Below are 16,371 nucleotides of genomic sequence, written 5' to 3'. Positions count from 1 at the left end.
ATCTGAACCATCGGGTGATGTAACGTTAGTGGATCTGGAGACACTGCCAGAAGCCTACAGAAAGGCTAGGTCTGTCAAGTGGGAGCATTTGTACATCGCTAGCAAGATGACTAGAGTATCATTTTGAAGGGGCTATGGACTAGAAAACTACTAACAGTTTTTCATTATTAAATACATCAGACTTAGAAAGCAATGGAAAAGAATTCATGGAGCAGAAAGGCAACAGAGGCAAGGAAAAGAGCTACCTTGAAATCACTGGAAAATTACTGAGTGAGAACACTGTCTGGCAAAGGAAACTACAGATGGTAGGAAAAGGAAAAACAAATACTTGAAAAGTTCCACTGATTTTCTGTTGTTGTCTTTCACAGAATTTTTCTTCAATTAGCTCCTACTTACTGGGGCTATAAAACAGCCAGATGTTTTTCAGTTAAAAATGAAGACTAGGGGTAATTACTGTGACAATATCCTTTTTGTACCTTCCCTTTGCTGGGTTATTATCCCTAACACCTCTACAAGCAAAGCACTTCATTACCTTCCCATCACCCTCTTTATGGTTGAATGGCTTTCCCATGGACAAACTACAGCATCGCTTTTTTTCATGTCCCCTTATACAACTACACCTTGTATGTAACACCTGATCATGGCAACCTCTGGAAAGCTTCTGATGCATTTCTGGCATGTATGCTGGCTGCTGCTCTCCCTCCCCCCCAGCTCAACTAAGCTTTCAGGTAACTTGAGCTCTTTGGGGTATGGATCAGGTCTCTTTTACACCACCTGAAAAAACATAAACATTAAAGCAGGCCATCAGGAAAACAAAACATCGAGTTAACAAAAAAGAAGCTGCTGGCTACTGATTCTGATGAGCTATTCAAGGAGTGTTAGGACCTTTCTAAAGGTAGTTCTTACCTTCCGACAAGAACAAGGACAAGAAGAGAAGAAATGCAACCATTAAAATATAAGAATTAGATAACTAAACAGTTGAAGGTCAGTATTAACCTATAAATGAAGTCAGAGCAGGAGGAAAATCAGATAATACATAGGAATTGTGTCACTGACATCACTGGGTCATCCCAAGTCTTAAAATTCAGGCTCTGTAATTGCGTTCCTGCTGTAAATAGCCTGTAGTTAAGGAACTATGCCTAAGACTCAAAACTGTCTAGCAAACAGACTATTAGTCAACATAATAGCACCATCTCTCTTCAGAAAAGACAGTGCCTGATAGGACCCCAGAGGGCTGTGTTCTCAGCCTCTCTCTATTCCTCATCAGCTGTCAGATCTGGCCTCATCTCTCCACAGCAGTTTTTCATCTCATTCTTAGACTTTCTCGCTCTTCGCTCCATCTCTCAGCAAGGAACCACAGCACTCTACTGCACGTCCAAGAGCTCAGTAAAACGACCCGCCAGGCACTGGTAAAAATAGAGCAGCCCTGGCTCTCCAACGCTTCTTTCTGTATCTGTACAGCAGCTAGAGCTGTGGCACTCCAAATTCTCCTAAGGCCTCTAACCAATAATTTAACATTAATTAGAATGCAAGAAACAGGTGAATGCCAATTGTATTTTGTATTCTCAAATAGAAAACATACCTTAAAAAAAAAAAAAAAGAACGTGTGCACTTTTACTGAATGTTTAGAATCTGGACAAAGGAATCTGTGTGTGCCCAAAAGGGAAACATGTATGGCTGAAGGTCTCATCAGCCAAGAGAAGCAGGAACTGAAATGTGGATGCCAAAGACTGCTACTAAAAGCAATTCCCATATTCTTCAAGGGTCAGAGTTTCTCTTCACAAGTGCACTGCAAATACCATTCACCCAAAAAGACTCCACAGCTTTATTTTATTAATTTTCTGCCCAAATCCTCTGACCGTAACAACAGACTCTCTTCATTCTGCAATGGCAAAACTATTCCTTATCTTCACAATATACAGTACTTGGAGGAAAAAAACAAAAAACCAAAAAAACCTACCTTAGAATGGACCTTAGTTGCAAGTAAGCGTTATAAATCATCACTCATATTAAAATTAATAGTAATGAGTCTGCCTGGAGCTGCTAATTGCTTCTAGGTGTAGTGTTAATTTTCTCAGATACAAAGGAGCAGTTCATTATCAACACTCAGCAAGCAACATACTTGTCTTCAGCAGCAACAACCCTTGAGAAATCCTGCTGCACACATAGAAGAAATCAAAAGTAAGAAGTGCTCTCAAAGTCCAGGAAGAAAAAGACAGCTACTCGCATTTTACTAAATGCCAAAACTGGCAAAACCCTTCCTTTTCAAACTCTAACTTCAATGACTCATCACAAAACAACTCCATCAGCAAATCACACACATCTGGTAGCAATGTGGTGCTAGCGAGCCCTCCTCAGCCAACAGCTTACAGATCCAACTCCTTCCAGCATCACTCTCCTCTGTAGGGAAAGAATTTCTTCAACACAGCTTTAAATCAGAGCAGGTATTGACAGGACCTTATTTGAGATGAACGGAGGAGTTCATACCTCACGGAGCTATTGCTTCAACAGACCTTGCTGCACTGATTTACACAGAGCTTATGTTTTCCGAGTTATCCCTGCAAACGCTAAGGACAAGGAGCATGATTGTTTTCATATGCTTCAGCAGAAGCGCAGAGCACAGGATTCGCTGTGCCCAAAGACCTCTGCGGATGATAACTGCCAGCAGAGAGGTGGTAACAAGCAACCAGAAAGTGGTAACATCAAACACTGCTACAGTCACGCTGGCAGGAAACATCTGCCCACTGCCTTATCTCTGTCTGTCATTTTATACCGAGATTGAAAAATCACCGACATCTCCTGCAGCAATTTCCTTCCTGTACAATCACCTCCATGCTTCTGCACAGGCAGTACAAATTTACCTTCAGTGAACCTAACAGAAAGGCTCCCAGCAGTTCTACTTGTCTGTTGTTCAGACTGAACTTTAATATTTTTTTCTGAGAACATTTTATGGAAGCACACAGAGATTTGTTTGTTTAGAGACTAAGACACGTAATCACAACACAAACAAAATGCCTTATCTCACCTTTAATGAAATGTAAATTAGACACCTACAGTTCAACATCACCTTTTTCTTCAAGCCAGGCACTTTGCTAAAGTCACGCATGGCTACATCTGACTTTCCTTTCACAGAAAGAATGGTTATGGCAGAATTCTGCTGGCTGTTACTTGGAATTCCAAAGGTCTATATGCAGCTTCAAGTGAAAAAAAAAAAAAAAAAAAAAAAAAAAACCTCTAAAAAACATTAATTTCACAGAGAGTCTTTCCAAAGTATTACTTAGCACAGAGGAAAGGTATTTATCACTCCCCCATAATCCCCAAACCATTTTTACAGATAGAAGAAGTCCACACCACTGAATAAAACTTGCACTTCTGTGCCCTTCTGACATAACCACAGTGCAGCTCAAAGACACCCGCAGAAGCAGCCTGTTACCTTTCTCCTTTCTGCCCTGTGGTTGCTCCTGGTCTGACTCTACATACACAGGCTCCTCGCAAGGTGAATGCCACAGCACCTTTCTATGAGTGGTTGGCTCACGATCACCTGTCTTCCACAGAACAGGATCCAAGGGGAAATCCTAAATACTGTCCTTTGGAAACCAGGAGCCAGTGCTCTGCCATCCAAAGCTAGCACCAGGTGAGCCACGTCAGACTGGAGAAGCAGAATGGCTCTATCAGCACAATGAGAAGGGCGCTTCTGCTCTTGGCTATGACCTGCTCACACAAAACCAACTCAGTATTTCCACCCAGAGCTGAGGATTTTCTGCAGCATACAAACAGCTGTACTGTGAGCCTCAAACTTTATGGAATATTTTTATAGGTAGAACAGAAAAAAGGTAACATTTGTATGGTTATTCCCATCTCTTACTCCAGGAGCACGAGTACTGTGCCTTACTCAGGTCTACTGAAATATCAAAGCAACTGTCAAGTGTCACCGCTGCCACATCCCATTTGCACAGCCGAATGACAGACATTCCAATACATGTTTTTTAAGGCGCTTATTCATGTGAGCAACCTTTCTAATGGTAAACTCTACCAGGTGTGCCTTACTGAGGGGTCAGAACTTAAATATCTCTAGAAATATGAAATGTGCTTAACTTCTCAGCAGGTGCTGAAAGAATCCAAGGAACATGCTGCTAGATATATTTAATACTAGCACCTTTCCAAGTACTACAAATTTTGCACATAGCAATTCAAACACAACTCACTAACACTTCACTGGGTGAGTGCCTTTCTACTCATTTGTTGTTGTTGTTCCTTTTTAATAAAACAGATTCCAAAAGCTGATGAAAGCACCCTCTCAGTTTGCTGCACTCCTCATATCCTCCCAAAGTAAACTTTTAAAAACAATCAAAAGAACCCACTAAGCACAAACACTTCACACAGCTGCCGTCATAAGTAAACAGATCAAAGCTGTCCTACCTTACAGACCACAATAAGAAAAGGAGGAAAATAAATATGTCCATACAAATGTGCTTCGGTGTATTTGCTTCAGAGGCAATGTTCTGGCACACAGAATCAGACTGCACTGCATATCTAAAATGTCAACTTAGTAATTGAGCAAGAGATCTACAGTCCCATCCACAGAAAAACTGACTGTGTGCAGGCACCATCAGATTTGCAGGGAGAGCTGGTAAAAACATTCTGAAGGTCACCAGGCATTTCTCTTTGCAAGAGCCTCATTTTACTGTCTTGTAATTTCACCCTAACCATAACCATTTCAACTAAAGCACCAAACTCAATACGAACTTTTTATTTTTTTAATTAATAACTGCATAGGAAAAAGGTGCATCAATTTCCAATAATCAGCCAGAGAAAAAGGTAGTTTGTTTGGAACATACAAAAAAAAATTGGCCAGACTTATGTAAGTTTGAGATGCTGGAGCAGAGCCTTGAAATTCTGAAGGTTATTGGATAACCTTCTTAACACCGCAAGAAAACTGTTCAAGTTAAGGCCTTTTCACGACTTGGAGGACAGTCTGGTGCATGCTCAGCAGAGACAGATTTACCATCTCCACTTCCCAGTGATTCCATCTGTATGGGGCATGCTGCTGAGTAAGGATCTTCAAGATAAGCTGTGTTTCCACAACCACAGGTCCCAGTCTCTCATATAGTGACTGACCTTCAGATGGCTCCAAGCTGCCCAAGCTGACACAGAGGGAGAAAAAGAAGTATACCGGGGAAGTGAGGAAGAAGAGAAAACAGGCCTCTAGGCATCTAGCAGGTAAACTACGGAAACAGATAGAGTTTGATGAAGCAGAGTGAAATGAAGGTAAGGGGTCACAAAGGACATGAGAAGGAAGCACTCTGGCTGCAGAGTGTGCACTGCTTGCCTGGGGATCCTGCTGGGTGGCACAGCAGAGCAGAAGTCAATGTCACCTTGGGCTGAAGGGATGGGGAAACACCAGGAGATGCAGGGAAAGTATTGCCTCCTCAACTCAGCACTCATCAGAGTGCTCCTAGGATCTGCATACAGTTTCCATCTCCCTAAAGGCACTGGAGGGAGCTCAGGAGAGACTACTGAGAGGGCAGGGGCTGGACCACCATCCCCATAAGGAGGGGCTGGGAGAGCTGGGTTTGGTCAGCCTGGAGCAGGAATACTTTGGAAGGACCCACAGGCAGCCCCCAGAGACTACACACAAGGTATCACAAGGACGGCCAGCCTATGGAGGATGCACAGTCTCTATCCTTGCATGTTCCCAGTATGACCCAGCCTCCAAGGCATGCCAGCAGGACTGAGAGATCCTTAGGGCCCCCTGACCTGGGCACAGAAGGCGGCCAGAATGGGGAAGAACCCTCCAGCTGCCGGGCATCGTACCACATCCCTGTGCCCCACCCTCACAGCCTCAGCAAGATGTGCTTCTGAGTCACAGCATCCACACCTCTCTGATACCCTGGGAGACGCAGGAAGCCTCGCAGAGGTAATTTCCTCTCGGAAATCACCCACGCAGCATTAAAAAGTCGTTAAGACTGAAAAATCAGGCTCTCTTAAAGCTGCCAGTGGATATACAAAACGACACGGATTCAACAAACCCCACGACGTGTTAATAACACGGCACAGGGCTCAGCCGCACCGAGCCCCGCGCAGCAGCGGAGCACCATGGCGGGAGAACGGCGGCACCGACGCTCTCCCCCAGCCCCGCGACGGCTCCGTGCAGCGGGAGGCCCCTCAGGCCCGGCCCCGGGGAGCAGGAGCTGCCCGCGGGGGGCGATGGCGCGGCGGCGGCCGTTACCTGGAGAGGGAATCGCCGCTGGGCGGCCGCGCCGCCACCGCCCGCCCGGCGCCGAGGCTCTCGCAGCTGGAGCTCTCCTCCATGCCGGGCGGCGGGGCGGCCCCGGGGCGGACGGCTGTCAGCCGAATGTGGGGCAGCGCTCGGCGGCGCAGGAAGCGGCCATGTCGGCCCGGCGTGCCGCGCGGGGAGGGCGGGCCGAGGCGGGGCGGCGCCGACCGCCGCCGCTCCCTTTGCCGCAGCCCGCCCGCCTCCCTCTGCCTGCAGCCCGGAGGCGATGAGGTCGATGAGGGAGGGAGGTTGCGGGCGTTACCGAGCGCCCCGAGAACCGCCGTGGAGGGAGGCGGTGGTCGTGTCCCCCCGGGGCGTGAGGGACGGAAGGGCAGCGGGTGTGCTGTGTGTGCTCATCCCGACGAGGGAGAGTCGGAGCTGGTGCGGATCAACCCCTCCAGCAGCAGGGGTTGCATCTGGCCTCTCCCCTGTGCGTCTGGATGTGACAGTCCTTGCTAAAAGCAAGGAAATCTTGCTGCCCTCACAGCCCTGAGAACCAGCTGTATCCTGGGTTGCATCCAGAGCAGTGCGGCCAGCAGGGCGAGGGAGGTGACCCTGCTCCTCTGCGCTGTGCTATGAGGCCTCACCTGGAGCACTGCATCCAGATGTGGAGTCCTCGGTACAGCAGAGACGTGGAGCTGTTGGAGCGCGTCCAGAGGAGGGTCCAAGGGATGGAACATCTTTTCTACAAAGACAGGCTGAGAGCTGTGGCTGTTCAGCTTTGAGAAGAGAAGGCTGCGGGGACACCTGAGAGCAGCCTTTCAGTATCTAAGGGGAGACTGTAAGAATGAGGACAGACTCTACGAGTCTGTGGTGATACAACAAAGGGAAATGGTTTCAAACTAAACTGAAGGAGATTTAGACTGGATATAAGGAAAAAGTTTTTACACAAAGGTGGTGAGGCACAGACACAGGTTGCCCAGGGAGGTGGATGCCCCATTTCTGGAGGCACTCAAGGTGAGGCTGAACAGGGCTCTGAGCACCTGATGGAGCTGTAGGTGTCCTTGTTCATTGCAGGGGAGTCAGACTCAATGACCTTTAAGGGTCCCTTCCAACTTTAAGGACTCTATGATATGTAATTGCTCCTGTGCTACAGAATCCCATCAGAAGCCGCTGGGTTTGGAGCTGTGTATGCACCAGATCCAAATTACATGTCTCTGCAGGGTGCTGGAGCTGTGTGCACATGAAGGAAGGAGTTACCAGTCTGACAGCTTGAGTACATCTGTGTTGTGCCCAGGAAGCTTTACAAAGATTGCTGTTGTGGAACCATGGAATGGCTTAGCTTTGGAAAGGATTTTAAACATCTTTGAGCTCCAACACCCTTGCTGTGGACAGGGTTATCAACTACAAGATCAGGCTGCCCTATCAAAAAGCAAGTCCTTCTGCAGGAGGGGCAAGTGATACATTTGGTTCCCTGGAGCAATTTGATGAGCAAGAGAAGAACTCTTAGCATTATTTACAAAGACCCAGGAGGAACTGCAGCTGATGCTTCCCTCTCACCAAGTGAATGTCTTCTGAATGCATAGCTGTTTTGACAAAGACTCTGTGAGGCAGACAAGAAGCCAAAACACTGTTAGCAAGCAGGTGGGTTTCCAGTAAAGCCTGCTAGTCAGAGCTGTCTGTCGGTAGAGGCAAGAGAACACCCAGCGTCATAAATAGGACTCCCAGGGGACCTCCATGCTTGAAACAGTAACTCAAAACGTCATAAATCCTCTACAAATCTGAATGTTCTATGGATGTAAAATGGTTACTCATCACCCATTTGCTCTCCGAAGAGTAAGTCAGTTGATGCACCTCCTCCTGTTATTTCCCGGTTTGCTCTTGTCACTGGGGTATAACTCCAGAGCACTTTGAGTCTCTTGCAAACTGGTGAGGGAGAGCAGGATGTTGATGCTGGGTTGCTGCAGCCCCGCCTGAGACAGCATTAAGCTGCCGTGAAATTTCCTCCCTCTCTCTTCCCTGCAGTGTCTTTCAGATTGAGCAAGCTCGATGTGGGATGGCTTGAAACTGGTTTATACTTGAAAACACAGCTTTGTCAAAGCCATTTTTCGCTTTTTTTTTTTTTTAATTTAAGAAAAAGTTCATAAATTGAGGCAAATGAGTTTGTCTAGTCCGTCCCCCTCCTCCCCCCATTTTTTTTTCCTCCACCATAGAAAACTGAGCTTGTGTAGGCTTTTCTAAAATGCAGTGTTTTCTGTTTGAAGCGAGATTTTTAACATAAACTAATTGCCAGCATTCTCTTGCGGCACACAGCCTGTGCGCTCTGGAGTGCCCACTGCCTGCTGTTGAACACAGACTGGCAGGGGGTGTTGAGGCAGCAGCAGATCTGCATCTCTGGTAAGCGGTCACATAACTCCTGGCAGCCTTTTCTCTGTTCTACAGTCTCTTCCCAATCCCTCTCAGGTCTGAGTTCCTGAAGGTAGTAACCCTTAGCGGAGGTCGGTATTGTGGAAGAGGTACAGAGCTGTGCATGTCTCCCTTTCAAATCTTACCAGACTGATACTCTTATGGTGAGTTGCTATTACCTTCATTCCCACTGTGTATCTTGTCTGATAGTAGCACAGTTGTTTAAAAAAAGTCAAGTAGGAATAAAAACAATATATAAGACCCCTTGCTATGTGAAAGTATTAGAGTGCCTTCTTTTCTTTCTAATTTGCCATTGATGTGGCACCTCTAAGTAGTTTATTGATGAAGTGTTCTATTTGCTTTTCGCTGTCCTGTTTTGTTCTTGGCCTTATCCCCAGGGCCTGTGAAACCCTTTAGAAATTCTCACTGGTGCTTTGTAAATGAGAACAAAGCTAATCACCTCCTGGATCTCTCCTGCTTCTGAAAAGAACTACCAATCTGCTCAGTGAGTCTCTGCATTCAGCAATACTTCGTTTTCAAAGTCAGGCAGAATTTTCTCCCTGGGAAGTGAGTTACCTCAGGGCTCTTGGAAGTGATGGAGAATCAACTAAAGGCCCTGACATAACCAAAACCAATTAAGGAAAATTCACAAGACTGTTTTATGACTGATACAAAATAAGCATATTTCAGTATGTTAACCAACTATTGCTTGCCATGTCCCTTTAATTACTATTATCTTACAAATATCAGTTGTTGTTTTTTTGTGTGTGTGCGTGGGAACACTCCATCATTTTGTGATTTGAACACAGAAAACTGTAAAAACATCAAGATAGGTGACAAAATGATGTGTTCATCTTCAAAGACACAGCTGAGGTAAATAAATGATAGCCTAAAAGAATGCCAAGGAAGTTTCTTGAAGCAAAGTTGTGGAAAATACTGCTCAAGGACAAGCATATATCATGCAGTACTTTCTGAAGCTGTATTTGTTTCCAACTTGGGTTTGTAACGTAGGTGCAAAATAGATAGCCTCTCTTTCCCACCCAAAGAGGGGTGGCCAGCAGGAACAGGGAAGTGATTGTTCTTCTCTGCTCTTGTGAGGCCCCATCTGCAGTACTGTGTCCAGGTCTGGAGCCCCCAATACAAGAAAGACAGGGAGCTGTAAGAGAGTGCCCACAGAGGAGAGCCACAAAGATGATCAGAGGGGAGCACCTCCCCTACAAAGACAGGCTGAGGGAGCTGGGCTTGTTCAGCCTGCAGAAAAGAAGGCTGCAGGCTGCCCTCATTGTAGCCTTCCAGTACCTCAAGGGAGCCTACAAACAGGAGGGGAATCAACTCTTTGAAAGCGTAGATAATAGCAGGACAAAGGGAAGTGGTTTTTAGCTGAAGCAGGAAAGATTTAGGTTGGATATCAGGGGAAGTTCTTTACTATGAGAGTGGTGAGGTGCTGGAACAGCTGCCCGGAGAGGTTGTGGATGCCCCATCCCTGGAGGTGTTCAAGGCCAGGTTGGATGGGGCCCTGGGCAGCCTGGTCTAGTGTTAAATGGGGAGTTTGGTGGCCCTGCATGCGGCAGGGAGGTTGGAGATTCATGATCCTTGAGGTCCCTTCTAACTCAAGCCATTCTATGGTTCCATGATTCTATGATTCTTAGGCATTTAGAGGCTGACAAAGCTGTAATGAATGCAAAGAAAAGGGGACAATTTTATGTACCATATAAAACAAGGGAGGGGAAGTAAAACTTTTGGCTCAGTCCTTCAACATGAAAGATAGTGTTTGCATCCATTATATTTAAACTGCGTGTATGTAAAGTAAAGGCTTTCTAGCTGAATATGTGCATGCAGTGCATACATCTGGTGTATGATAGATGAATGTGCTAGATGTTACAAGTATCCCAATCTTGGAATTCCTTGGCTTTGCTGCTGCACAGCCAAACACAGGCCTCTGATGATTGACACTGTGAGCACAGTGTTCCCCACAGCTGGGGACAGTCACACCACCCAGCCTCCTAGCACAGCCTCACTCTGTCCCCTGCTCATATGGATCTTGTGGGGATGTTTGGTTGTGGTCTATCAACTTCTTGGCCAAACATAGCTGGGACACTGTGAGCCAGAGCAGAGAAATAGTCATGCTTCTACACTGGTCGAAGGGAAAGACTGTGTGCTCAGACAGTTCTAAGAAGGCATGCTCTCTTGCTGCAGTCTTTATCATACCCTGCCCTTCCAACATACAGTTCATCAGACATTCCTCTCCTTCCCTCTCTTCTCCATCAAGCACCACAGTTTTTTATAAGTCCTGTAAATAAGAAGGGAAGGCTGCCCTAATACCTTTCAAAAATGGTGCCCTTGTCCTCTTTGCTCCATTGCCAACATTAAACTCACTCTCCTTGCTGGAACTCTGTGGATCACCCATATTTTCCTCAAATTACTCATGTGTTCCTGTATCACTGCCTGTGCCCCGTTAGCCAACGCACTAAATAACTCAAGGCAGTGGCAGCTTCACACACTGTGCTTTCTTCTCTACTAGTCCACATCAGTGGGTCCAACAAATTTGCAGCATGACTCAATCCCATAATTGTTCTAAAAACCACACAACTAGAGATGCTCTCATCTCTCCCTTTGATTCATTAAAACGGCTCTCAGATTTATTAAGTTTTCTTGTCTCCTTGATGTACAGCTTAAGGGCAGTGGGCAGCTGATAAAAGATTCTCAGTGCCTTGGGAAGGGCAGATTGTTACTGACTAGATCCCACTGTGATGTATGATCACCAAATCACATTGGAGGTGGCATGTATCCCTTTTGTCAAGTTCCATCAGCTGATAAAGTATGAGGTCAGAAACAGCAAGAGCTTTGGCACACACAGAGAGGCTGATGAAGAACAACGTGCTGTGGCTGCGAGTTGGAGCTAGAGCTGCTTGTGGTTGCGAGAACATCTGTTACAAGATGGTCACAGGGCACATGCACAGATTTGATCCTGCTGATGCATGATGCCTGTGCTGTCAAAGCTGGCAACCAGTCAAAACCCTGAGAGAAACTCAGTGTACTTGAGGTTAACCTGATCACAGTGGTTATCATTCACCCATGGTGTGGATCTTTGCTGGCTGTGATGACACCCAGAGAATGCTTTTGCCTTGCAGCCCACACATCTGATAGAAGCAGAAGCAGAAGCAGAAGCTAATAATCAATGGGCCTCCAGTACTTTTTTTATGTGACTTAATGGCCTTTGTTACGCAGTCATGCACATGCTGGTACAGAATATTGCAGATTTGGAGCTCTGGACTCAACCTGAGCTTAATCCTGTGTGCTGTTGTTTGCAGCTCTGGACTCAACCTCAGTTTTATCCTGCATGCTGCTCTGCCTGTGGAGTGCTTTCTTGTCCTCGCTGCCACCAGCAGCTCGTTACTGCTCATGGGGCAGGCATCACATGTCAGATAGGATAATGAGTATGTCAGGATCCGTTCCAACATGTGCTCAGTGTGTACAGACCACTACCTGGAGTCAAGCATTTCACCCACCTTTTAATTGCCTTATGCTTTTAATTTTTAATGGCCTCTGCAGATACTGATTTATTGCAACACACTGTTGCATGTGTTTGCGTATGGCTGAGCAATACCAGTCCAGTCTGAGGCTGACTGTGAAGTCTGGAGGTGCAGACACCCTTTTCTGTAGAACACAAAGCTGTCTCACCAGCGCTGCATTCCTGTGGCTCCAGGGACAGCACCTCTACTACATGCTGCAAAACACAGTATAATTTTAGGTGATCAATTTTGAGAGTCTCTTTGAATAAAGAAGTATAGTGTCTTCAAGTACTGAATGCATTACAGCAGCTGTCTGCAGGTTTGGACTGCAACACTTCAGCAGCTCTTTGCCATCTGTGGAACAGTCTCCAGTCTGGCAAACACTAAGTAAGAATTACAGGAGTTAAATTTGAAAGTTTTTGTGCTTGTTAAACCACCAGTGTTGGAAACAAGTGTATTTTCAGAACTTGTAGGGTGATCACACAGGACAGAAGGATGTTTAAACAAAAATTTTCTTTTCTTTTTATATATATATTATGAACTGTATTTACACAGAGCAGTCTATTACTGAGTAATAGGTGTTCATAAGCAGAGGAAGAGCTCAGTACTTCTTGGGTCACATCTTTATTTTACAATCCTGACATATGCACCAATTTCAAACACTGCTAATTTTAAATCTACATTGTCTGAAATAGTACTGTCTTTATATTGCGTATGTGTGCACAGATTTCAAAGTGGGATCTTAGTTTACAACTGGTATATTTAATAGCTACAATTAGAGAAATGGTTAAGAATACTTGATTTTATCTCACGTTTCTCTTTCTATTGAGGAAAATTAGCGTTATTGTTTTTATAAAACACAGTAAAACAATGGTGGTAAGATGTGGAAATAATAATAAGAGCATGAAAGGCACATCTAGAATATAAAATGAAGTATTTTTTAATTCCTTTTATTTACCTTGATGGCTCATGTTTCCATATGGAAGGCTCATAGAGTTGCCTGACTTTGTTTTAGAAGCAATAGGGTGTTCTGCTTTGGTGATGAAAGGGCTGGGGAGCTGCAAGCTGAACAGTGCAATAAAAATGAAGCATTTGAGAGGTGTTTGAATATCTGCTCAGTGCTGCCAGTCTGTCTACGTGGGTGAGCTGTGAAAAACATACAGGAAGGTAGTGGGGACACGCTAAGCCACTGGATTCAAATGAGGGAGGCAGATTATTTCTTTTTCCAGTAATTTACTCAATTACTGTAATTTAGATATGGCAGATCACAGAGCTGTTGATACTGCCAAATGCACAAGGATCAAATTTAAGTGCTGGAGCCTGGATTCATCACACTGTTTAATTGTTAGCTTACTGACTGGGTTGCTTCAATCTGCAGCCTTCAAGATACCCACATTGACCTTTCAGAATTACTGCTGTGCAAGGCAGGGATGGGTCTGTATGGAAATACTTGCCTGGTGGGTCTCCGTTCTTACCAGACATGCATCCAAAGTACCCTCCAAAATAGACATGAGTGTGTGGTTACCTACTAGCTGTCTCAGACTCTTCTGATTTACACAGGAAACTAATCAGCATATAGTTAAAGCTATGTTGCATTCAGCAGATGAAAGTATGAAATAAATATTTTAAGCTACTCTGTTTATGTACCAAAAGTTAGGAAATATTTGGTTTAAGGATCCTCAAATATTCTGAATGGATCCCATTCAGATATCCCATCTATGCTCTGGATGCAATGAGTCTTCAAAAGGAATAGAAAAATAGCTTAGTGGGACTGTGTAACCAAGCATATTTTTAGGCTTGTGCATTAGCATTGGCTGAATTCAGGCCTCATAAGGAACTCCAAATGTGTAATTTCTGGCCATATTCCAGCATTTGGATGTCAACTACTTGTACCCTGAAGAGTGAGACTCATCTGCAGTGCTGATAGGTAAAATCCTGTAATTTATGAAACTAAGAATTATCTTACATGGATGTAACAGGGCACCTTGCTGTCTTCTGCAGTGGGTGACAACTGAGCCTTCAGCTCTGTAACTCAGAAATTTTGATGATACTGAAACCCTTGATGCTCTCTGCATGTCTGTGTGTTTGGGGTCTGGGATGTTTGAAAAGGATCTCTGTCTGCATCTGTTTGGCTCAAACAATGAGGAGGAGGAGTACAAACCACTATCCTCTTTCCTGCCCTTGGAAGGCAAAGACCTCATGTCCCTGCAATTTGTCTGAGAGATTGAGAGGAATGTGTGCTGCTATTGGGGAGTTTATGCATGGAAGATTATGGCCCTCATTTCTCAGTCCTGAGAGCTAGGGAATTCCTGCCCTTGGTGAGGAAGGGGAGGGATGAAAATTCAGTTTTAGTGCTGGAACTGGTGGCAGTACTAGAGAGGGAGAAGAAAGAAGCATAAGAAAACCTTATTCCATCCAATACTGGGCATCAGAGTGCTGTGGTGGGGCTGTGACATGAGGCATGGGCTTCAGGGTGCTGTGATGAGGCTGTGACATGAGGCACCGGTTTTTGTTTCCCCACTGCAGCAGCTCTGGTGGCTCAGCAGGTCTCCAGTAAATAACTGCTGCTGCTCTGCCAACAGGTTCAGCCCATCCTCAGCATGCTGATAGATGACCTCTGATGGTTCATGAGCTGAGATGGTTTGGAGTCTGATGCTTCAACTGGGGCACATTTGCTTTGGCCAGCTTTGCTACAAAAGCAACTGCAGTGAGAAGAGGTGCTTGTGAGACTGGCAGTGCCTGAAACGAGAAGGAATCCAGAATGAGCCTGAGCGTGAACTGCCAGAGTGTGCCTCACAACTCCCTCCGATGCTTCAGTCATTCAGGCATGTTGCCAGCACTTTTTCCAGTGTGAGGAAATTGAGAAAAGTGAAAGAACAGAGGCTCAACGTTAAATGTCTCAAGCAAAGCAGAGTGGAATTTCCCGGGGCAAAGATACTCCTTTGTCCTGAGGGCATTGCCCACACTGAATGTCAAATACCAATAAATGGAGGTGTGATCCCTTCCTAGAGAAAAGCTCACAAGAATCCTGTGCCAAGGAAAGAATTACATAATGTTAATGTAGAGTGACCCCACATCCCCTGTAACAGAGATTCATTCAGGTTTAGAAAGAAGAAAGGAGAGAAATGTCCTTGTCCCACTCAAGCATTTCTTCATGGACAAGGTTTTAAGCCTGTGGCTGTGTGAATATATTGCTCAACAACCAGAGTGTCTACTAGTTCAGTGCTGTTGTACAAATGCTTGGACAATATTCTATAAAGCACCTTCCTGCTCTGATTAAAACTAACACAAAACCATTTTAAACTTATCCAATGTCTGCAGTGAAGATAAAGAAAGTTATTTTCTTCACTGTTGGACCTGTGAAGTCCCAGGTAGTGCAGCTGTGCTAGGTGATGGGCAGCTTAGGCAATCTGCACTGCCTTTATTCAAAATGAGTGTTTGCTGTTGCTGAGATCCAAGGATGGTAGCAATTGCTACTAGTCCAAAATAACTATTTCAATGATAACAGCAGCTGGATAGGCTGGAGCAGGAGAGAGGAAAGAGATAATGAGCAAGCTTTTCACCTTTGCTCTGCTTCTTCTATAATGAATAAAAGAGTCAGAGCAGTGAAAAAGAATCCATAAAACCCCAAAATTCATCTCAAAGAGATGTGCTTTCATGCAGAAAACAACCAGCTGTCTGCCTTCTAAAGATGCTTTTCAGACCATGGTATTTTGAGATGATACTGGAGACAAAGGCCCAGACTGAGGGTGCAGTCTTAGACAGGGACTGTCCCAAGGAGAGCTGTGGCACCCAGAGAACAACTCCTGTGAGGGGCATGCCACCATTTATCCCAGGTCTCAAGAGTGCCTAAGACATGCAGAATAGTTCATGACTGGGAACATGCCATGGTGTCTTTAGAACACTTTAGCCTGATTTCAGAGTTGTGGGCTTTTCTATTCACTAAAAATCTGTAGAATTATAGAATATCCCAGGTTGGAAGGAACCCAAAAAGATCGTTGAATCCAACTCCTGGATGCACACAGGACAACCCAGAATTCAAACCCTATGATTGAGAGCACTGTCCAAATGCTACCCAAGAGAAGCACACCAAGAAGTGCCCATGGATAGTGCCACTTTCCTCCCAGTCCATTAATTCACAGGGCAATGTGTCAGGATACATTGAAATCAGCAGCCAGGATGCTTGCCTTCTATCTGTCGGAAGGGAATTTTGAGCTGGCTTTTTTTGTCCATGCA

General features: G+C 45.2%; 1 protein-coding gene across 1 annotated transcript in view; it reads right to left on the bottom strand.

The window, feature by feature from the left end:
* Positions 1 to 6,312, bottom strand: part of MTMR2 (myotubularin related protein 2) — a 63,015-nt gene extending 56,703 nt beyond the window's left edge. Inside the window, exon 1 of the mRNA XM_042838832.1 lies at positions 6,230 to 6,312. Coding sequence (XP_042694766.1) covers positions 6,230 to 6,312 — 83 coding nt within the window. The remainder of the gene's footprint in view (positions 1 to 6,229) is intronic.
* Between the last annotated feature and the right edge of the window lie 10,059 nt (positions 6,313 to 16,371).

Source organism: Centrocercus urophasianus, unplaced genomic scaffold, assembly GCF_019232065.1.
Source record: "Centrocercus urophasianus isolate 14NV4802_14NV808 unplaced genomic scaffold, USGS_Curo_1.0 seq_9, whole genome shotgun sequence".
NCBI classification, from domain to species: Eukaryota; Metazoa; Chordata; class Aves; order Galliformes; family Phasianidae; genus Centrocercus; species Centrocercus urophasianus.
The sequence above is the reverse complement of the archived record's forward strand: the minus strand, read 5'-3'. Positions and strand labels throughout refer to the sequence as shown.